At 39.8% G+C, this 21,248-nt stretch overlaps 1 protein-coding gene across 1 annotated transcript in view; it reads right to left on the reverse strand.

Moving 5' to 3' along the window:
• The window catches only part of KPNA3 (karyopherin subunit alpha 3), a 47,643-nt gene that overhangs the window by 26,090 nt on the left and 305 nt on the right, over nucleotides 1–21,248 (reverse strand). Inside the window, exon 2 of the mRNA XM_030955440.1 lies at nucleotides 1,394–1,438. Within this exon, the coding sequence (XP_030811300.1) occupies nucleotides 1,394–1,438 (45 nt within the window). The remainder of the gene's footprint in view (nucleotides 1–1,393; nucleotides 1,439–21,248) is intronic.

Genomic DNA, 21,248 nt, shown 5'->3' on the forward strand with positions numbered 1-21,248 from the left:
TTCCAAGAGGAACAGAAGGATCCCAGGAAAATACTAGTACAAGATTTTTTGGTTGGTCCTACACAATCAGGTGATAAGTGCAGACAAAATTTCTCAAAAACAAGTCAAGCTAATTTCTATCAACATAGTTTCTATTTACAAACCCTTCACTTTGATTTTAGTAAGGATTTTGTCTTCTCAGTTTGCAAATAATGAAAAAAGAAGATAGAATTCGATGAGTGTGCACTTCTAAGCAAGGACTACTCAAACTGTCAAGGATTCAACTGGCAAACTGGAGATAAACATCAAATGGGAGACCAAAAGGAGCTTGGGCTATACTGAGAATATTCAAACCAAATACTTATCAGGTCATTAATGAAAATAATAGAAAATACAGGTTATACCAAGCTGGAGAAGCCTGGAAACATACTGGGGAACAGAATGGGAAAGCCTGGAAAAAGCAGATGCGATTCAGGAGACAGAAGTCAATTGTAAAAAAGAAATCTGCATTTATTCAACTATGCAAACAAAACAAATAACTACATTTGCTTTGGGGTACTCTAAGAAGTGTACAAAGCATACACAGACTGTGTGCCTGTCAACAACATACTTAGTATAAAGAGCAATACAGTTTCAGGAACTGGTTTTCACTATTCCATTTAAAACTCAGCTGCAGTCTGCATCCTTTCAGATTTCCACACTTCCAGAAAAATACAGGCAAATTGGATCTAAGAAGCAGCAACAAGTCAAATCTAGGAAAGAGAATGGTCAAGAAAAGGGTGAAGAACTGAAGCTGTCTCAACAGGATAAAGGCAAGGGGCCAGTATGAAGTCCTCAAATACACTGAAGGTACCTCAAAGCAAATAAAAGTTTACCCTTTCTCTTTGAGGTGCCGAGTTACGGAAGATGAAGCTGTAACGAATGCTCTAATTAGGCAGAGTAGTAAACTAGATCAGCTCCCATACTCATGATCTTCCCAGCCATACTGACATTAACCCAATACAGCCAAAATCTGACCCCCAAATTAACTCCCTTTACAGCATGGAAGCAATAATTTTCAGAAAACGAGATAAATAAACAACCTCACTTTCTAAATGCTTAAACTCTCCCTTTTGCCATTCAGAGATTTTAAACATTTGAACAGCTGAGAGCTCCATGGTAATAACGGGTACAGAAACTGAATATGGATTATTTCCAAGTGACACACTGGAGTAAAGCAGTACTGTTCTGTTGTACTGAGCTTCACAAATTTGAGAAGAAAAATAAATTAGAATCCACAGTTAGTATTTAACAAATTTAGACCTTTTCTATGTAAGTTTGGGGCTCTAAAGCAAAGCTTATGGAAGAATATTTATTTAAGACACCAGAGCATGTTTAGCAAAGTAACACAGTTGATAAAGAAAAGCAGACTCACCTTCCGCAATTCAATTGTAACTTCATTTCTGTGTCTTCTCATAGTCTGTTAAAAAAAAAAAAAGTATGTCAAGAAAGTAGTATTCAGTTTTGAAATCAGCTGTTTCTAGGTAAAAAAGTGCAGTTATTCATCAAAAAACATGGAAAACTATGCATAATTTATAACTCAATCTTTTCTAGGAGGATGCACATGTTTTTTGTGATGTTTTGCTTTGGTTGGGTGTTTTTTTTTGTTTGGTTGATTTGTTCTCTTTTTTTTATCATACACCTTTCAGATAGCTTTGTCACAAACCACAAGAAGTATCCCAAAGGTAAAAAAGTATCAACTTCCCCATGGAGTTTTCACTAGAATGATTCTCCAGGTGTTTTCACTGAAATGACTCTCCAGGTGTTTATATGTGCAGACCATAGGCAGCAGTAAATCCAGGTTCTCATATTCTCATATCAGACAATCTCATATTCCCATATAGTAACATTCACAACCTAAACACATAACCTATACCAGTTCTCTGGCCAAAATCAATCATGACTGAGCTCTATGCAACAAGACCGATCAGGTTTGCAGGAAAAGGAAACAAAGTAGTACAGTGGTACTGAGTCTCCTTAGGATCTGTAGCCTAAGCATTGCAAAGGAAAACCAGGCCACAAGCATCTCAGCTCCTTAAAGACACTGGGCACTCAGAATGCATTCCTGACAGTGCTGCTGCACCTCTCAGATAAGAGAGATCAGAAGATTGAAAAAGAATTTTAGCCTACTGAAGGCCATGTCCTTAGGTTCATTAAACTATCAGTGGAAAAGACATGTACCATCAGAATGCAATTCAAAGGAGAACAGGACTGGATGACCGCTGGCAGTCCAGCAAGATCACCCACACTAACTAAAATTAGCCTTTTAAAATACTTTCTATGTCCTATCCTTGCTACTGACCTTCACTGACACTATCATGTTCCTTTTGAGTTAGGGCAAATAACTCCCTGAGCAAAAAAGTTACCAGTGAAGACCAGCAATAAACAGTAAATACCAGCACCCCCCATCAGCCACCTAAGAAAACAGCAAACATGCTGAAGATGAAACACAGATAGAAAAAATGAGTGGATTTCACACCATGAATATATACAAGACAGAACTACAATAGCTTCACTGCTCTCAGCCAGTTTGCACAGCAGTGCCATGGGCAGGGGCGCCGCTCACTAGACCAGGTTGCTCAGAGCCCCATCCAGCCTGGCCTTGAACACTGCCAGGGATGGGGCAGCTTCTCTGGACAACCTGTGCCTCACCACTCCCTCAGTAAAGAGTTTCTTCCTGACATATAATCTAAACCTACCCTCTTTCAATTTAAAAACATTGTTCCTTGTCCTCTCACTATCTGCCTGTATAAACACCCTCTCTCCCTCCTTTTTGTAAGGTACTGGAAGGCTGCAATGAGGTCTCCCTGAAGCTGTCTCGTCTCCACTATGAAATTCATCAAATTTGCCATGAAATTCATTACCTTGGGTTCACTTGAGAGTAAGAAAGGCTCGTCTTCCTGCCTACTGCTTGATTAACCAGCTCACTCATGTAAACATGGACAAAATTCTCCTTTTACATCTATAGGGTTGAACTCTACTACTTTAAACAAAGTAAGTCCTCATTACTGTAAGAGGACACCAGCACTACAGCACCCACCAGAACTGCATGTTATTTCCCCCTTCCATAATTTTGGTAAACCATTTGATACTTGTGACTATCTGAGCCTGCTGCAACAGCTCAGTATGATAGGGACTGGATAGCTGGGGAATGGCAGGGCATCAAATAGATTCATTTGTCTAAACAAACAAAAAACCGAAGAAGTCATCATATGCAACTAGCAAGACCAGTCATTAAAATTTCTTGTTTTATTAGAACTTCATATGTGAATAATCTTAATAACTGTGTCAAATTTAAGGACACCATATAGCCTGAAGTTTTTCAACACTTCTTCCCATGACAGCTGCCTCCCAGTACTACGTAGCATACAAGAGAGCTGGAAAGGGACTTTTTACCAGAGCATGGAGTGATAGGACAAGGGGGAATGGCTTCCAACTGAAAGAGGGCAGGTTTAGACTAGACATCAGGAGAAATTCTTTACTGTGAGGTGGTAAGGCAGGGGCACAGGCTTCCCAGAAAAGTTGTGAATGTTCCAACCCTGGAACTGTTCAAGACCAAGTGGGATGAGGCTTTGAACAAGCTGGTCTTCTGGAAGATATTCTTGCCCATGGCAGGAGGGTTGGAACTGGATTTCCAAGGCTCCTTTCCACTCAGGTCATTCCATGATTCTGTAACTCTGCATTTCAATAAAAAATGTAACTAAACAATGCTGTAAAGTCTCCTTTTCCTGACCATTCTGCGTTCTAAACACCAAAACTCTTTACTGAACTTTTCACTAGCAACACCATCCCACCTTCCCCTAAAATCTCACCTTTTATTCCTACTCATCCTAAATTTTGAGTTTGAGGTGTACCCTATCATAATCAGTCAACTCAAATGTCCACTAGAATTTTCCTCTCCAAACTCCAATATTGTACATGCCAAATTTGAAGTCTCAGTGATTTAACTGATGCAAGGCACAATTTACTTTTAGATTTGCTCCCTACCTACAATTTACTCATTTATCTATGCAAGAATACTCTAGAACACTTATACTGAACAGAGAAAGAGAGAGACTAAATCTGAAGTTCTTTAGAAGACAATGATAACATTTACCACCTACCACTCTTCTGGAAGCAGGGCAGATTTAAGGAACACTATATGCCGTGCTCAGCAGTTCAGCAGTTTGATACTTCTGGTTTAGAAAAAACCCAAATACAGGGCAGTCCCAGGCAAGACATTACTACTCATTTCATCAATTTATGCTAAAACCTTCTCTAACAATATTTTGACTAAAGACAGTTACTCAAGAGTCAGCCATCCATAAAGTCTCTACTGGGAAGACTCCAAGCTTCTTTCTAAGGGCAAATCATTCACTCAGACTTTCCATTAGGGTTTTATCTTTGTTTCATGCTTCCTTTACTTCACCCTGTCTGATCCTACCCTATTATAAATCTGTCTCAATATTTTTTTACTCTTTCGTCTTTTTTATCAAGTTGATCTTCAAAATATTTAACTACTCCATTACACACAGTTTTCACATTTAATGTACAAAAATCTCCCATCTTTTCCTCATTTAGAGAGCTACCACTATTTAGAAAGATTTATAAAAAAGTTATCATCTCTGAAGACATTTTTGTTGTCCAGTACCACAGATTTTTTGAACTATAATACTCTTTAGGCAATCTCCATATTACCTGGGTTTTATTCTTTTAGGTGTTCTTTTGTATTTCATTTTAAATGTACTATGACTGTTTTCTCTTTAAAGCAGCTCTGGTACTTTTTACCTTCCTCCTTTCAAAGGCAGTACAGGTTGATAACTGGGATATCAGCTTTAACTCCACGGAACCAATGACTGTTACTAAACAGTTTAGTGCCCCCCACTAAACTAAGGGCTCCCAGGGCTCTCCTGCTGGCATAGCATCTTTTTAAAAAAAGTCCGTTTGTCAGGGTCATCAAGATCACCAAGAATCAGTGATACAATGTTGGGGCTAGAGGCTTCCTACAAGCACATGGGACTGAAGTTCCCAAAGAGCCTGTGGTGCATTCTGGCAGTTAAACTTGGTTGCCATGGCTGGATCATGATCAGTGCTCCTTGCTTGAAGTCTGCTGACACTACTTCTAACCCAACACTTTGTGTCTCTGACACATGCCATGACCACTGCATATCAATGTGTTTAATACCCTGGATTCCAGTTAATTCATACTGGCCAATTGTGGCAATCACAGACTGTACATGAAAAAACACATGAATGCACTTCACATTGGCTTCATTACCTAATTTTATTCATGCTTCTTACTGGGGATTTCGCCAGATTGTTGCCCAGCTTGATTTTCTCCTCTTTACCATTGGAGCTGATACACTAGTGACAGACTGCTTTATGGTAAGACTCTGAATGTCCACAATCTAGTCATCCTTGCCTTGAAAGACCTAAAATATATTTCAGCTTCATTCAATTACAAGAAATGCAGGTACACATATAGCACCATATTCTGCATACTCTTGCTGGCCTTTTGGAAGTTCTATTTTAAAACTTGCAGACCAGAAGGCACAATTTCCAATCTTATCTGGTAGGGTGAGGCGAGGAGAGCAGGACAGGATAGGACAGGAAGATTGACAAAGCCCAGATTTTGCTCCCCAAAAAACAGACCTAAATGATTCAGATAATTTTTTGTCCTGATTTGCCATTTCTTGAAAGTATTTAAAGCTTGTGTTTCAGATGAACCATTTTAGAAATACAGCAGGTCATCAGCACCTTCCTACAGCCTCAGAAGAGACACACATATTATAATGCAATAGCATATAAAAGAAGCAGTCTTAAGTACCACTGCTAGTCTCCCTCCAAGGAATCATTACCACTGCAAGCAGAATAACATGCTTTTACACAACCTGCAAGACCCAGCATGTAGGGGACTGATAGGTATTTACAAGGGATTTATACTCTAGTAGAAATGCTAAACATTTTCCCCAGCTAATACAGGTCAGATAAGAAGAGATTAAATTATTCTGCAATTTAACCCAGGATTCATTCCCAGGTTCCAGGCTGGGAGGACATCTGCTGAAGTTTATAGATACCACACCAGCTGAAGCCTAGCAAGAGGTTACCAATGGATCTAACACAGGGTTTGACAACCACAGCTTCTAACCATGATCACATCTCAACATAATGTGCTCGAACCAGTAACTTCATGGAACACTGAAACAGTACATCGCAACACTAACCCCCAAGCTAAGGCTGCACTGTTTCACAGGATAAAAAAATATCTCCAAGTCTCAGACACGGAAACCACAGCACAGGCAAAATCCTACAAATCACAAACCGATGACAGTTGTAGCATCTGAACTATGAGGACGCTCCTAAACACAAGGTATTAATGCACCATGCACTACGTGCAAACAGTAAAAATGAGTAACTGCCAGTCAGCAGTAAGAAATAAGAACACAACACTTATCAAGCTGTGCTACAGCATTACATCTCAATTGTTATACATGACTCAAGGCAGACTTAAGTTCATAAGGCTTTTGTAACAAGAGATTTCTTCTCCCCAGTTCACCATATGTAAGGAACAATTATTTACCAGTATGTTTGACAGGCTGACATGACCACAGTAATGCACCAAGTACTCTAAGTCTTGTTACAAGTCAAAAGTAGATGTTGAGCAATATTTCTAATTTCAAATTACTCAGCATTTTGTTATTTTAAAAAATAAAGCATAAAAAACCCCAAAAGATCTGCTAGATGTTGTTGGATAAATCAGTGTTTCACTTCTACTCTGAATTTCTGAATTTTCTTCCAAGTCAGACACAGTTACCTATGAAGAATCACTCCTTATCACCTTCCACTTGAAGGAAAAATAATTCCTAGTTCCCTCAAATCTGAAATTAATTTCATATGCCAAAGAAGAAAATCACTGCACACATTAGGGTTGCTGTGTTAAGGGCTGCAAGGGAACTTTGGTTCACTGTGATACAAAACACAAAAATGCTAAGCTGACGAAAGACAAGAGATTTAAGAGACACTAGACCTTGAGGAAAAAAAAAGAGGAAAAGAATGCCACGGTCCCTGTAAAACTGCCTTTGACACACTCAATGGGCAGAAGGAACACAGAATAACAGAACACAGCTGTACTCATCAGATCAGTGTTTCAGATCTCTCAACAAGGGTGGCATCTCTTTCAACAAGATGACAAGAAACTCAAAAGTTCAGTTTCCACCACCTGAAGCGAAGGGAAATGTCTTCCTTATTTTTCAGTTGACACTTGTCTTATGACAGAACACAAAACTGCATCAAACTCTTGATATCAAAAAGCAATGGCCTCTGAAATTCTGAATTGTCAGCATAAGCTGTACCAGCAGCAATTCAAAGAATTGTTTTTCAAATATTTGGAAGCCTTTTACTGAACCATATACACTGCACAAGTAGCATTCGTGAAACTGCATATGAGGGTGCACAGGATGTATGTGCTCATAATGTGTAAAGAGCCAATACCACTCCTGTCACACTGTCTTACCACGAGCCATGCAGACCTTTCTGGGAAAAAAAGGATTACTTTCAAGTGTTGAATAACATTGAGATTCTGTGGAGGTAAGTCCGACAAGCTTTTCAAGCCTTTTTTTTAACACAAAAACCATTTAACTGCATCATAATTAAACTACTTGAAAAGACAATTCATATATCTTCTGTAGATGAAAAAAAAAAATTTCAAGGAACCCCAAAACCAAATCAACTGTACTTGTACATGAGAACAAGATTACATTTTTCAAAATCCTCTGTAGCAAATACATGAAGTGTTATACCAGAATGGGGAAGGGACAAAAACCCAAACACTACTATAGTTTATACAAGGTTGCAGGAAAAAAAAACCAACAAAACTAATCCAAAAGGATAAAAATCACACCTTAGACAAAGCAGTCAGAATAGTCATCCATTTACAACACAATGTTTTAAAACAATGTTACTACTTTAAGCAACTCAATCTCATCCACAATTAAATACGAAAACTAATCTTAGGGTTTCTGTGAATTTTAAGTTTCTACTTCATATCTAAAAATCAATCTTAATTGACTATAAACACTTTGAAGTCCCTTAAGTACATCACTTTTGGAGTCACAGAATTCTGGACATTTGGTAAAATTACTTCATCCCCAGTTATAGTACATATCAGCAAACCAAAACTATTTAAATATGTGGGTGATACAAAACGAAATGTAATGACCTGACCTTCTGACTAGCTGTATGCTGGGATACAGAATCCTTAAACAAAATTAAAAATTAAGTTTCATGTACAGAGTGTTTAATAGTGTAGATTTGCTGCACAGAAAAAAAAATCAAATGCTGCAATAGTAAGTGGTGTGAGTTTTAATAATTTTAACTACTTTTAGCTATACCAATTGTGTCAGAAGGAAGATTAAAGCATAACCACCATCTACAACTAAAAACCTATCTACCATGGTAACAACAACACAGGAAGCTCAGTGTGGGGCTCACCCTGAGTATCCACCTCTTTAAGTGGGATACCTCAGCAGTGTCAACTTTTAATCAACACATTTAGATCACTTCCATTACAACTTGAGCAAGCAAGTCCACAAACCATCAGAAATTAAGAGGGAGGAAGCAGATGTTTTTACCCAGGCAGCACGTCAATACTGCCAGCTGCCCCACAACCAGAGAGCTGCCTACCCCCAGTCTCCTGCAGGCCAGCCAGCAATATCAGCCTCGAGCTAGCCCATGGCAGTGGGAAAGCCAGCACCATCTTAACAAGACTCATGCCTTAAGTTTTAGCTTTCATATTTTTCATGTTCTGCACTGCATTAGTACATAACTCTGAACTTCACATGAAGTGTTAGCAAGTTCTCTTCACAGTTTAGTTAGACAAAACAATCCTTTTCCAGCCTGAGAAGCAAGGACACCGTTGCAGCTTCAGGCCCAAAAAGTGTAAACAACAGAGAACTGAGGAGAGCAATCTGGGAGGATGGGACTTCATAACCTGAAGCTGTAATTGGATAATAAACCCCAATATGTAAATGGACCAAAACTTATAAAAGTGTGAAAACTCCTGGCCCAGCATCCACCTTGGGTGGAGCCATGGCTGGGCTCTTGCACTGTCCAAGCTGTGTCCTTTGAAGGCCTTTTAATAAATCCCTACTTTATTCCTTTAGCTCTGTCTAGCCTCTCTTCTAGGTAGCCTCACAAGGCATCAACATGAACACCACAGCCCAATGTCAGCTTTCGCTATCCTGTGGATACACAAGTTATGTTTCCGGGAACTTTAGTAAGATGTGCATTTAATTCCTTTGAAAATTCAGCTATTAAATTGAGAGAACAAATTCACTGACCAATTCTAATTTCTCTGAATCTATAAATATCATTAAATTCTTTATTTCTGCTTTTGTCTCTCAACATTACAGAAACAGGTCTCAGAAAATCAGAAGTTACATGCTTATAGGAGTTACCCTGAACACATAGCTGGGTTAGTAAAGGAGCTTGATTAAACATACAGGGAGCCCAACCAGTTAGCATTTGCAAGTCAATTCTAGACTACTTCCACCTGCCTAACTGAAAGAAAAATCTGGCCCAGTTCCAACAGCTGGACTGGAAGTAGCTAATGCCTTCCCTTTTGCATGTGAGCATATCCTTGAGTACAATTTTTTATATTTCACAACATAGGTGTGGGTGCAAGATAATAAAAGGTGATGTTTGTATAGATGAAGTAAACACCAATGTTCCCTAAAAATTGCTTTACTGGCCTTTTTTCCCCTATTCCTTCCCTGACACCTCTTCAAAAGTACAAAATACTGCAATGCACATGAAAATGCAGAAGCCTCAGGAGCCAGGCTGATTTGGGGCAGGTAAAAACCCCATCAAAATGCTTGTTTGTATACAATTGATGAGATGATTAATATTGTCAGTTGCCCATCTTTGGTTAACATCAGAAGCAAATATTCCCAATTTGCACAGGCATATAATTAGTATGTCTAAAGTTGAGGCTTAAACTGATGATATTCTACTTGTTCTGATAACAGCTGGCTTCAGATAAAAACAAAGACTAAGAACACTGACAGGAAGTGACACTGCTGTTCTACCTGTTCACACCTTCGAAGTGTATATCCCTTACTCCAAGAATTTCAAGTATCTCACAATGCAGAAGAGAAGAATTCCAGGACAGCATCACGATTATCTGAATGCAACTACTTAATCACAATTGGAAGAATTAAAAACAATGATGCTCTGTACACCAACCCCATCTAGTTCTTTTGGACATACAAAAAGATTTGACATCCATGCCAAAATAAACCAAATGTTTAGTCCAAATTAACCCTTCTAGCTAGGTTTATTCCCTTACTCACCAGCATCATGGATTATTATCCACCTTTTCTCCCCCAACCAATGTATGTTCTAGGCTGACTCTTCTTCCCCAAGCCTAATTTTGAGACTTCCCTAATTACCAAGTTCCAAATTGTCCTTCTAAAAAAAAAAAAAAAGGGATTTTTTTCCCAGTCGTATAGACTACAAAGTTAGAACAACTTCACTTCTGGCTTTGTTATCATAGCTCCACATTAAATTATGCTGACCCAGTTAAAAATGCAGGCAGGGGGCATGGATTCCACAGTACAAAGCAACCAAACAAACTTAAAATGTGCCTGTACCTTAATCTGATACTCCAAGACAGTTTTATTTCATTTGATTACTATTTAATCTAAAAGGTATTTGCTCTTCTTTTAGGTAAACATTATATTATTTTGCAGAAGGTATTAAAACATAGTTGAGATTCCCTATGTGCTGGAGGACCATAATATTTTAAATCTTCCTTTTGGCTTGTAACATTTAACACAGTACTAGGTACATAAAGAGCAGAGCGCAGTGTTTATGCTACTTGTATCTTATGCCATGACTTGTCTGGGACCTACGTTCCTCAGGGTTAATAAAGGCCACTAAAAGAAAACTAATTCTTTTGCAGTTGGAGATGCCACACTTTTTTTTAAAATCCCCAGTTTGGGGCCCCTGAAATTAAGCCCAGCTGCCTTCTGTTAACTAGTCTGTGGCAAGATAATTCAGGTAGCTGAACATGGCTAGCCTCAGCAAAGTGGATGAATGAGAGATCTACTGTAGCTCTTTTACTTAGTGGAGGATAATGACTCACTGAAGGCAGATTCTCATGCCAACACTGAAAGCCACAAACCTCCAATTATTACTGCTCATGCTGTTGACCCGCCTGAAAGCCCTGTGGAAGCAGACAGAGCTGCCCATCCACATTGTCTGCTTCTACAGCTCCAAAAGATCTTAGCAGAAAAGCAATTGCTACGTTTATTTATTACCAGCTCTTTTGTAAGGATATTCTTCGAGGTCCTGATATACTCTCTGCAACTTTTCAACCTCCATATTGAGCTACTACCAGCAAAGAGGCAAGAAGTGAACACTCCTGTTTTCATTCCCATATACCAATTATCCACTTTACAAGTACAAATCTATCAAACAACCCTCAGGAGACTGGAGTCAAAGCAAGTTGGCTGCTTTCAACACAAATTGCACCAATACTGGAATACAATGAATATGTTATCTCCTGGTTTGATACAGAATAAAAAAGCTGGAATTGTCTATTCAACACCAAAACTCAAGGAAGGAACACAAAATCTAGTCCATTTGCAGTTACTACTGCTGTGTGAATCAAGGACATTATATCCTGTCAAAAGTTTTACAGGACTTCCATTCAGATGTAGATCTTAACAGCGTTAATCACACTTTTACTGACATCAGACCAAAGACCACAACACATCCACTTGGGCTCTACCTGAAGGCAAAATCAAATTTCCAGGTAGTTTAACAGCATCCCAAGATAAAGTCACCACTGTGCAACAGCTGCTCTGCACAAATCAACAGGTAGGCAGCAAGGATCACCAACTAATTCCAAGTACTACTTTTGACTGGTGGTCCTAAATGAGCAAGGAACCTCTCCACAGAATGTCACAAAAAGTAGGGGCAATGCAGTCACTTGCCATTTCCATTTTGACACAAGGTCTACCTTGAAAAACTTAACTGCAGTGTTTGGTCATTTATGCTGCAGCCAAAAGAAACTGATGGATAGGTGCACTGAGTTTTTCTTCTCCTCTTGTATCTTTTGGACAGAGAAGGGCATACTGAATTTCACAAAGATGCCAGCTCTGCCTTATCTGAATACTGTAATACACCAAATAAACACCAAGAAGAGCGGAAACCAAGATAGTCTAATTATAAGTGATTCCTATTCACACTTCTTTTGAAAGTTAAAAGATTAAGGCTTCTTGACACATTAAATAGGTACAAGGATTTGAGATTTGGTACTTTTATGTTACAGGAATCTACTTTTGCCAGTACACAAACTTCTAAAAAGGCAATTAGTTATTTCGCTAAATTGCATGAGCAGGATAGTAAATGCCTTAGAGTTTCCTGTAAAGAGAAGCTTAACCTGTCCTTGGCCTTAACCTGTCCTTGAGGAGAACAAATGAAATAGCTACACAACTCCTTGGTCTTGCCTAAGACATGACACCCCTTCTATCCTCTCCTAAAGCTTCTAAGCAAGCATCCCTCCCATCCCTTTGAGCAGGGAAAGCAGCAGACCTGTCTAGTCAGGCAGAAAAACCTGACTGCCTCCACAAAAGACAAGGAAGCCCTTTCCCCTTCCACAGTCCAGAAGACTAGAAGAGTCTGAAGAAGAGTCTAGAAGACCAACTCAGGTACAGCTTCATTTTCTTACTAATAGATGTTACCAGAAACCAAACCTACCGCCTAATGCCGTATTTCACAGACAAAATACCATGTTCACGTGTGTAAAGGACATCAAAGCAGCAAAGCAAAATTAGGACCTTTCATGGTAACTAGGTGCAAACAACTGACTACAATTTTGATCTTCAGGTCAACATAAAGATTTAAATACTTACAAATGTAAAAATTTATATTGTAGATTGTAGAAATTGTAGATAACCACTTCCAAGAAATTGATTACAAAATTAAGTGTTTGGTCAGAAAGACTTCACAGATTTCTGGGGTAAACACCAGAAGACCAGAGATTCTTAAGTGTGCCAAATATTTATACTAGTTTCCCTTAGAAAGAAAAAAAAAAAAGAAAACATACAAGGCTAAATACTAGTCAGATACCTTCTTGTGCAATCTGTGTTTGAATAAAGACACTCCTTTTTCAAATATTCAAAGTCTTCAACTGTAATACCAAATACCTGGGATTATCATTCTATGAATCCATTATGTATTTATAAACACCTCCCTGTGAAGTGGAGAAAAAAGTTTTGTTATTCCATCTATAAAATGGGAAAATAATTTCAATTAGCATACATTCACAGGGTGCCATGAAAATAAATCCCCCATAAATCAAGTCCCTAGAGAGCTAGGCTATATTCAACCACAGCAGACTTTTTTGGTATACTATTACATGGCTCAAATGAAATCAGATTTTCTTTGCTGTTTTTTGAAAGATATAATCAAAAGGCAAAAAGAAAGATTAAACATGTGCTAGCTGCCTAATTAAATCTATGAAGAGATCATTCTGCTCAAACGCAAGAGAAAACAACAAACCCAGCTGACAATGCAGGAAGAAGATGGAGCACTAGGAATTAGAAAATACACTCTAGCAACATCCCACAATCTTATGAACCTTGTCAGCTGCTCTTTTGATTTAATCATTTCAGTATCCTGAATTCTAGATGCTTCTACCTCACTTTTTAATGTGACACAAACATAGAATCAGTGTGCTTACATTACTTGAACATTTTGGGTATCGTACCGCTCTCCTTGAGGATTCTTTCAGTTTCTTAAAATTCCAATTTATACATCCTTCCACTAAAAAAAAAGATGCTAGCACGTTGATTGCACATGTCAGTGCTCCTTTAATGCTTCTTCTTGTCTGGAAGGTTGCTCCTCAGTGCTGTTTGATCAGTGCTATGGACACTACAGATTCTTCTTGCACACCTGGCAAAGAGTGGTTAACAGGATCCTGATGAACGCAGCAGGGCTCTCATTTCAGGACCCTCTCCTGATGTGGAAAGCCTCCTGTATCTGGCTGAAAGTCAGATTTTTATTGCAGAGAAATCACTACCACTGACTTTGCACCTAACATTACATGTGCATGAGAAGAAGTGAGAGGCCCTGATGCCAAAAAGCTGCATGCAAAGAGTATCTGCTGGTTAGGGGTGACTTCAATTACCTGAGCAAGACACAACAACTCTGCAGAACTTCATCAACCTTCTGACTTACACTGTAGCTGACTAAGAAAAGGCAAGGACTGGCACTCCAAGAACTGCAAACCTGAAATCTGACACGGTACCTGGTCAGGAATCCCCTACTGCACCTCTGAAAACCTGGGCACACGCCACAATAGCACCCTGTGTGACTGACCACCTTCTCCTCACACAGATAAGCTCTATGTTCCACACCAGCAAGTTTGCAGTGGGGCTCGAACACTCAATAAAACACATCTCCATCAAGGCTTACAAGTCTTGAAAGGAAGCTGGTTTTCCAGTGGATTTTGAGAATTACTTACTCTATCACCACCTCCAAAGTCCACCTGTTACTGAATCTGACAATAACAAAGGTTAAAAATGCTCAAGAAGAGGTCCTCAGCTGATGAGACATGACAGAGTATGAGGGAAATGAGTAATTCAGTAACAGGTGTTTGAATGAAGAAGATACAAATTTGTCTCCTGTTCTGCAGACACTAGTACATTATATATTCCTATTTTGTACTTGCTGTACTTTTTAAATACACACAAAATCAAGTTCAAAGCTGACTGCAACATTTGCTTAGCCTGAGAAGGGAGACAAGTGTCAGGTGAGCCAAGGAGCCTCCCCAGCAGATTTAATGGTGTTAATCAGATTGTGAAGGGATAACAATCCAACAGTTAAATACCACTAGACAAGATATACCTTCTCCCCTTCACACTGACCTCTTTGAGCCACCACTGGTCTTCTCCAGATGTGAAGGGCTAGCTCAGGAAGCTAAGGGAGCAGAAAATTAAAGAAACATGAAGAGCTTTGCAACTAGTTCACTCCAAGGCACAGACAGTTCTGATGCAGGACTAACTTTTTGGAAGATACCAGTGCTTTTGACTACCCACATCAAATTTTGTGAAATGGAATACAAAGCCCAGTTTCTGCTATTATATTGGTAAGCAGGAACATCAATTCAGTATCAGAGTTTCCCACAGCCAGGTATTTTGGAAACAACTGACAGACTCTATTATTGGAAAAGATACAGGTTTTGGATTTCTTTTTCAAATCAGGTCAGTTGATAATTTGTCTTTACTACTTGATGACACAACCCATTATCTACTAGTTCATCACCTCCTCTAGCCTGTTATAAATTAGATGCCTCATTCCACTTCTAATCCCACAACAAATACAAATCTGATCAGTTACTTGTAGCTGCTGCATCTTCCTAATTGCTGTCTTTTCATATAACGCCGTTTTAAAGGACAGCACATCCTGCTTAGATATGTGCTGGAACAGTACAATTATAAAGGCCTCAAAGAACTTATGTAAAAAATAGTTAAAGAGACCTTTAAAACTAGTCTGTTACACTGCTACCAGCTGTGATCAGACTTCAATGTTCTACAAATTAAAAATCAATCCTTTCATAAAAGAAGCTTTAGAGATACCAGTGCCACTGCTATAGTGTTAGAAATACACAAAAATGAAGAAAAACAAATTCTGTAATTACAGGAAGATTACCAGAGGCTTGGTGTATCACAACAGCAAACAGCAATAACTGGGCCTCAATACAGCAAGCACAGATCCCAATCAGCTTATGAAGATTATGTTCATCACAAGATACCATCTCCAAATTGCATTCTCCACAGGTATTTTGTAAATAAACAATGATTTCCTAATGTATCTGTGTATTTAAATCTTTTAAAATGCAATGGATTCAACTGATTTTGAACCTGACGGAAAACACTACACAGTACATCGAAATGGACTTATAAGGTGTTTGCTTTCTGCCAAGATTCACAAACATTTCACAGTGTTGAACTATTTACTTGAAGACTAAAGTTTGGAAAATTCTGCAGCAATAGCAACTAAAGAGGCTTCCCACATCTGAACCTTACTTCCTACCTATGTAATTCTTTCCAAGGTACAAACATGTACACTTTTGTTCTCCCAAGAGTATACCTATTGGGTTTAAAGGGTAATAAAGAAGCAGCTGGAGTTAAACTCTTCATGAGAGTACTGGATCTTGTATCACATCTAGTCCCCAACAGGAAGTTACCTGACACCTGTGTTTTCACTTTACCTACTGAGACTCAGCAAGCCAGTGAACCTTACAGGAGGTCCATAGTACCTTAAACCCACCTAAACCAGTTGTTAAATCCCTACTCCCTTCTGGTATCCTTTCCTGTGTCCAAGTGAAACACAGAGAGCTGACCAATCCGTACTGTGAAATTTTGAAAGAAACTGCATTGGTACAAAGTGGCTGGGAGTAGCAGGATTTCTGGGACTGCTACAACGCATACTCGTTTCATGAAGCCTTGGAGGGGAATATGGGGAGACAGCAAAAACTCTACTTAGTGCACAGAACAGCACCCAGAAATGAGCTGGCAGCAGCCTGTGTACTCATTTGCCAACACTGTGCAGGTACAGGTATGGAGCCTCCACTGCAAAAAGCCTTTGACACTTGACAGGAATAGGGCTTTAAGCCAAGCTGTACCTTTTCCCAGATGCCCAGAGACCGCACCGATTTGGCCTCCCCAGAACAATGTTGCTCTGCTCACAAAAAATTGATGGCAGCATGACAGAAAAATGGGGCTGAATTCAAGCATCCTCAAAAACTAGAACCTCACTGTTAGCAATGCAGGAGCAGTAAATACACTGAATCTGCCAGAGCTGATGACGGAGATCTGGGCTAAGCCCACTTTCTCTCTCTGCCTCATTTGGGGTGAGAATGCTGAAGGTACAGAATAAAAATGTATCCTTCAAACTTCCTGATCCCAAAGGTGATACAGATTTATAGATCACACAACTGCCTGTAAATGGGAAAAAGACATCAGTGACCAGGACTCCAGAAACTAAAAATCAAATAAGAGCACGAGTAGGTGAAAGATGACACAGTGGCTACATTTCCTTCTGGTAAATGGCCCTCAGCAAATCTCAGAAGGATAAGCCGACAGCCTAACCAACAGAAGATCAAGGACTTGTCTTCTTTTGACTTATAACTGGGGTATGATAAGTATACAAAAAGGAAATTTTAATCCCAGTCATTGAAGTGTTTTTTCATAAAGTTATTCAGTTTATAATATGTTAACTCCCTTCTAGGGTTTGAGTTTCTTTCTCTCCTTGGTTGGTTTTCTTTTAAATGAGAGCACGTAGTTTCAATTTAGTATGCACTTTGCTAATTTCATGACCACACAATCTCATTCTATTACACACAAAAAAACAACACCAAATCATGCAGACAGCCCTACAAATTATAACACCTCTGCTCATCAAGACTTTTTCCTCAGTTTTAGTCAGGGATGCTGACTAATCCTGACAGAAAGAAATGGGCTGATTGTTTGATCCACCACCTTAAACATCAGAACTGTGAGTCAACAAATGGGTGCCTGCTACTGTAATAAAGAATAAGCAACACTTCTAATCCAAAACATTGAAGGAGTAAATAATGCTAGGAAGGATGTTAGTAAGCAAAGAATGAAGCTGAAGAACTGCAAAAATCAGAAGGTTCAAATTAGGTTTTCTAAAAGCTAGGCTAGCTTAGATATCAATATAAACAAATAAACACAGTTACAATGAGTGTCACAAATTAAGTGATTGCAACTGTTTAATTTTTTCCTGTGAAGCCTCAACTGTACTGGAATAATTAGTGCTGGATATTTAGGGGAAAAAACATCACTGAGACTTAAGACTCATGTCCATAATCAACACAGGAAAACCTTCTCATTTTATGTGCAACAATTCAAAAACCTCTTTCACATCTCAGGAGAACACAGAATTCAGAAGACAGTAAGGAGAGAACTGGCAACTGTTTGTCCAGATGAAGCCATGAGAGTCTTGGCTCCCTACTGATCTGCTCTGCAGGCTGAGGTTAACTTTGTCTGCTGTTTATCACATGTCAGTACCTATAAAAATAGAAAAATCTCACAAATTAAAGAAAGAACAGAAACTCGCATTAAGTGAAGAACACTTAATTTGTGGCATTTGATACTGCCATTATCCTTTTTGAGGGCTATATATTTTTTTGAATATTAATACCCCAAATTCAAAATTCCAGTTCAGTATCAACAACTTTACCTCCCTAAAAGAGGAGGACAACAAAGAGGTATGGAACTTCCACCCAAACTTGAAACTAGAAGAAGGAGAATGAACCTGTAGAGGTCAAAGATTCAGAACCTTTGATTTCTGCACAACAGATCTGTTCCTCTGCTCTTAGAAATTCACAATGAGAAGCTGCATAGGGTGCACAGCAAAATCCAAAAGTACTTACTTATCTTTTGTTTCCCTTAAAGTTGCATTAAGAAAAAGCAAAGAGAATTATATGTCCCAGCAAATCCAGTAATAAAATATGAGTTAAGTACAAATTAAAGGAGTAATATTTTGGTCTGCCAGAAGAGTCTGTACCCAGAGGGGATCAATAGTAACTCTCAAGTATTTAATAGCAGTCAAAGGAAGATTACTAAAGAATGTGTTCAAGCCTGGTGTGTTCAAAGGCAATGACTGTTTCCAGGCAGAAGGTGACTCAAGTGCCACTGTTTTCAAACTGAAGCTGAGACTGTACAGCTTTGAATATTTCAAATTATCCAGAGGATATAATCTAGATATCAGACCATGATTTATTATGCCATCATTCTAAACACTTTATTTCTCTTTGGTGGAATTTGACAAAATGAGAAGGTGTAGATCAATGCCAATGAAAGCACTGATGCCTTCTGATTTCCAAAGCTGAGCACAGAAAATTGGAGGCAGGTTCTCTATGTCAAACTCTTTATTGCAGTACAGGGAGCAAACCAAGTGTATTTAATCGCTGACAGTTGGGAATTAGGTATATTTGATTTAGAAAACAAACAATTTGTGAAGAGCCAATAACTTTCACTACACAGAGACAATCTGTGCAATCAGCAGGTCAGTCTGTGTACCAGTTCCTCAAGAGAGGCACAGTAACTAATGGCAATTATATAGCTCTGCTGTGCTCATTCATTCTCTGCTCTAAACTTAATTTACATTGTTTTAGTTTTAGAGGCTTAAGTTAGATAAAGTTTACTCCAGAAGGGTATTTCTAACATGAACTTTTAAATACCCGGATCAGAAAAGAGTCAAAAAGGAGGTCTAGTAGAAAATCTCACACATTTAATACAAATTAAGCTGTTTTGAAAGACACTGAAACATTTCCAATCTTTAAAAGTCCTTTAAATGAACCTAAATTTCATTTTAGCATCTCTCCATGGGTATACAACTTTAAAATACCTCTGCATTTTATCTACTTGTTAGTGCAAAAAAAATACGTTACCTAGATTTGAACCCTTTTCAAAAGCAGATATGACAGCTTTAACGACATTACCATTACTGGAGCTCTGCACCAGTCTTAGGCTCAGCCACAGAAAGGGAATCACTCAGCACACTGGAAGTGAACCCTAGGGATATGCTTCTCCATAAGAGCAAATACACTGCTCCAAAATAATTACTCCCCTTCAGGGGGAAATGAGAGCTAAGCCACCTTAGCTGGCCTGGCAGAAGTAATCTCAGCAAAGCTGAGGCGATCCATTCCCTCCTTCCTCCCCATGGAGGCAGACATTCAATTCCCCTAGTCTTGGGCATGCTATAATATAAGCAAGCATGGATGACAGATCAGTTCACACTAGGCACAAACATACCTAACCTTTCCCTGTTTAGAGCTCTGATGGATTCAGGCCAGTGACTGAGAAAGCAGCAACAAAGCCGGTAACCAATACGGAGAGATGAGACAAGGACAAAATGAATGAGGAGCAGCAGGAAGAGCCTCACTGGATGAGAAGGGGAAAAAGAAATGCACCACGCCCCCTCCTTACCCTGAGAAGCAACTGCTAAACAGAAGGATGGGCAATTTTTAGTTACTTTCTAACATTTACTAATGTTAGCCAGAAGTGTTGAAGTTATCATACTTTTTACATGCAAGATTTTCTGTAAGAAAGATTCACTGTTACAGACTTAAATAAAAATTAAAGATTACTTTAGACTGTGAATGTCATCTTAAAGACACTGCTGCTGCTAAGCCTGACCTGCATAAAATTGTCTCCACCCAAACAATAGCAGCAGAAGTGTGAATTCTCCTAAAATACAAAATGTGCTTTCAGAGGACTAAAATTCCAGTCTACCGATTACAAAAGTTACGTGATAAAATCGACAGAAGGTTGGAAAACACCCTCAGGTGAAGTCAAAGTAATCTGACACATATTTAGGTTTTCACTCTAGCGAATCCTAAGCCGATTTCAATCCCAGCCTGATTTCAGAGCTCCCTCCCCTCTCCTCTCCTATTACAGAAACTTCAACACGAGATTTGGGATTTCCTCTTTCAATTGCGAGTAGAACTGAAGATGTGTCCAATAATGACACGCAGATTCGAAGATCTCTGGAGCATCTCTGGGGAATAAGCTCCCAATAACCCTGAAACTCTCAAATTCGGGGGAATAAACTACTACCCCATTAGCCTCATCCAGCACCGCACTCCTTTCCCATTTAGACGCAGATGCCCAGCAAACCATTACTGATGTGCCTACCAGCATTTGAAAATAAAATATAAAAATTGAAAAGAAAAAAGGGTTGATACACGGTAGGACAAGGAACAAAACGGGCCGGCACAACCCACTATAACCAGGCTCACCAGAGCGTGGGAGCGGTCCCCGGCACCAGCACAGGCCTCCGTCCGCGGCAGCGGCACCGCGGGCCGAGGGCAGGGCAGCCCCGAGCCCCGGCGGAAGGGCCGCCACCGCCCCGGGGGGCGGCACAAAGGCGGCCGGCACCATTGTCCGAGGCCCCATCCGAGCCCCGGGCACGGGAAAGGCGGCAAGACGGGGAGGCCGCCGGGCTGGGAGCGGGGAGCGCCGCGGGAGGAGAAGGTGCCGCATCCCGCCGGCCCTGCCCGGGCCCCGGCGAGCCGGGCGGAGGGGCCCGCGGGCGGCCCGGCCGCGCCAACCCTTCCCCGCCGCCGCCTCCGCCCCCCGGCGGCCGCGCCCGCCCGCATGACGGCGAAGAAAAAACCCCTCAGGCGTTCCCCCGCCGCCTCCTCCCGCCGCGAG

This window comes from Camarhynchus parvulus, chromosome 1, assembly GCF_901933205.1.
Source record: "Camarhynchus parvulus chromosome 1, STF_HiC, whole genome shotgun sequence".
Classification (NCBI taxonomy): Eukaryota; Metazoa; Chordata; class Aves; order Passeriformes; family Thraupidae; genus Camarhynchus; species Camarhynchus parvulus.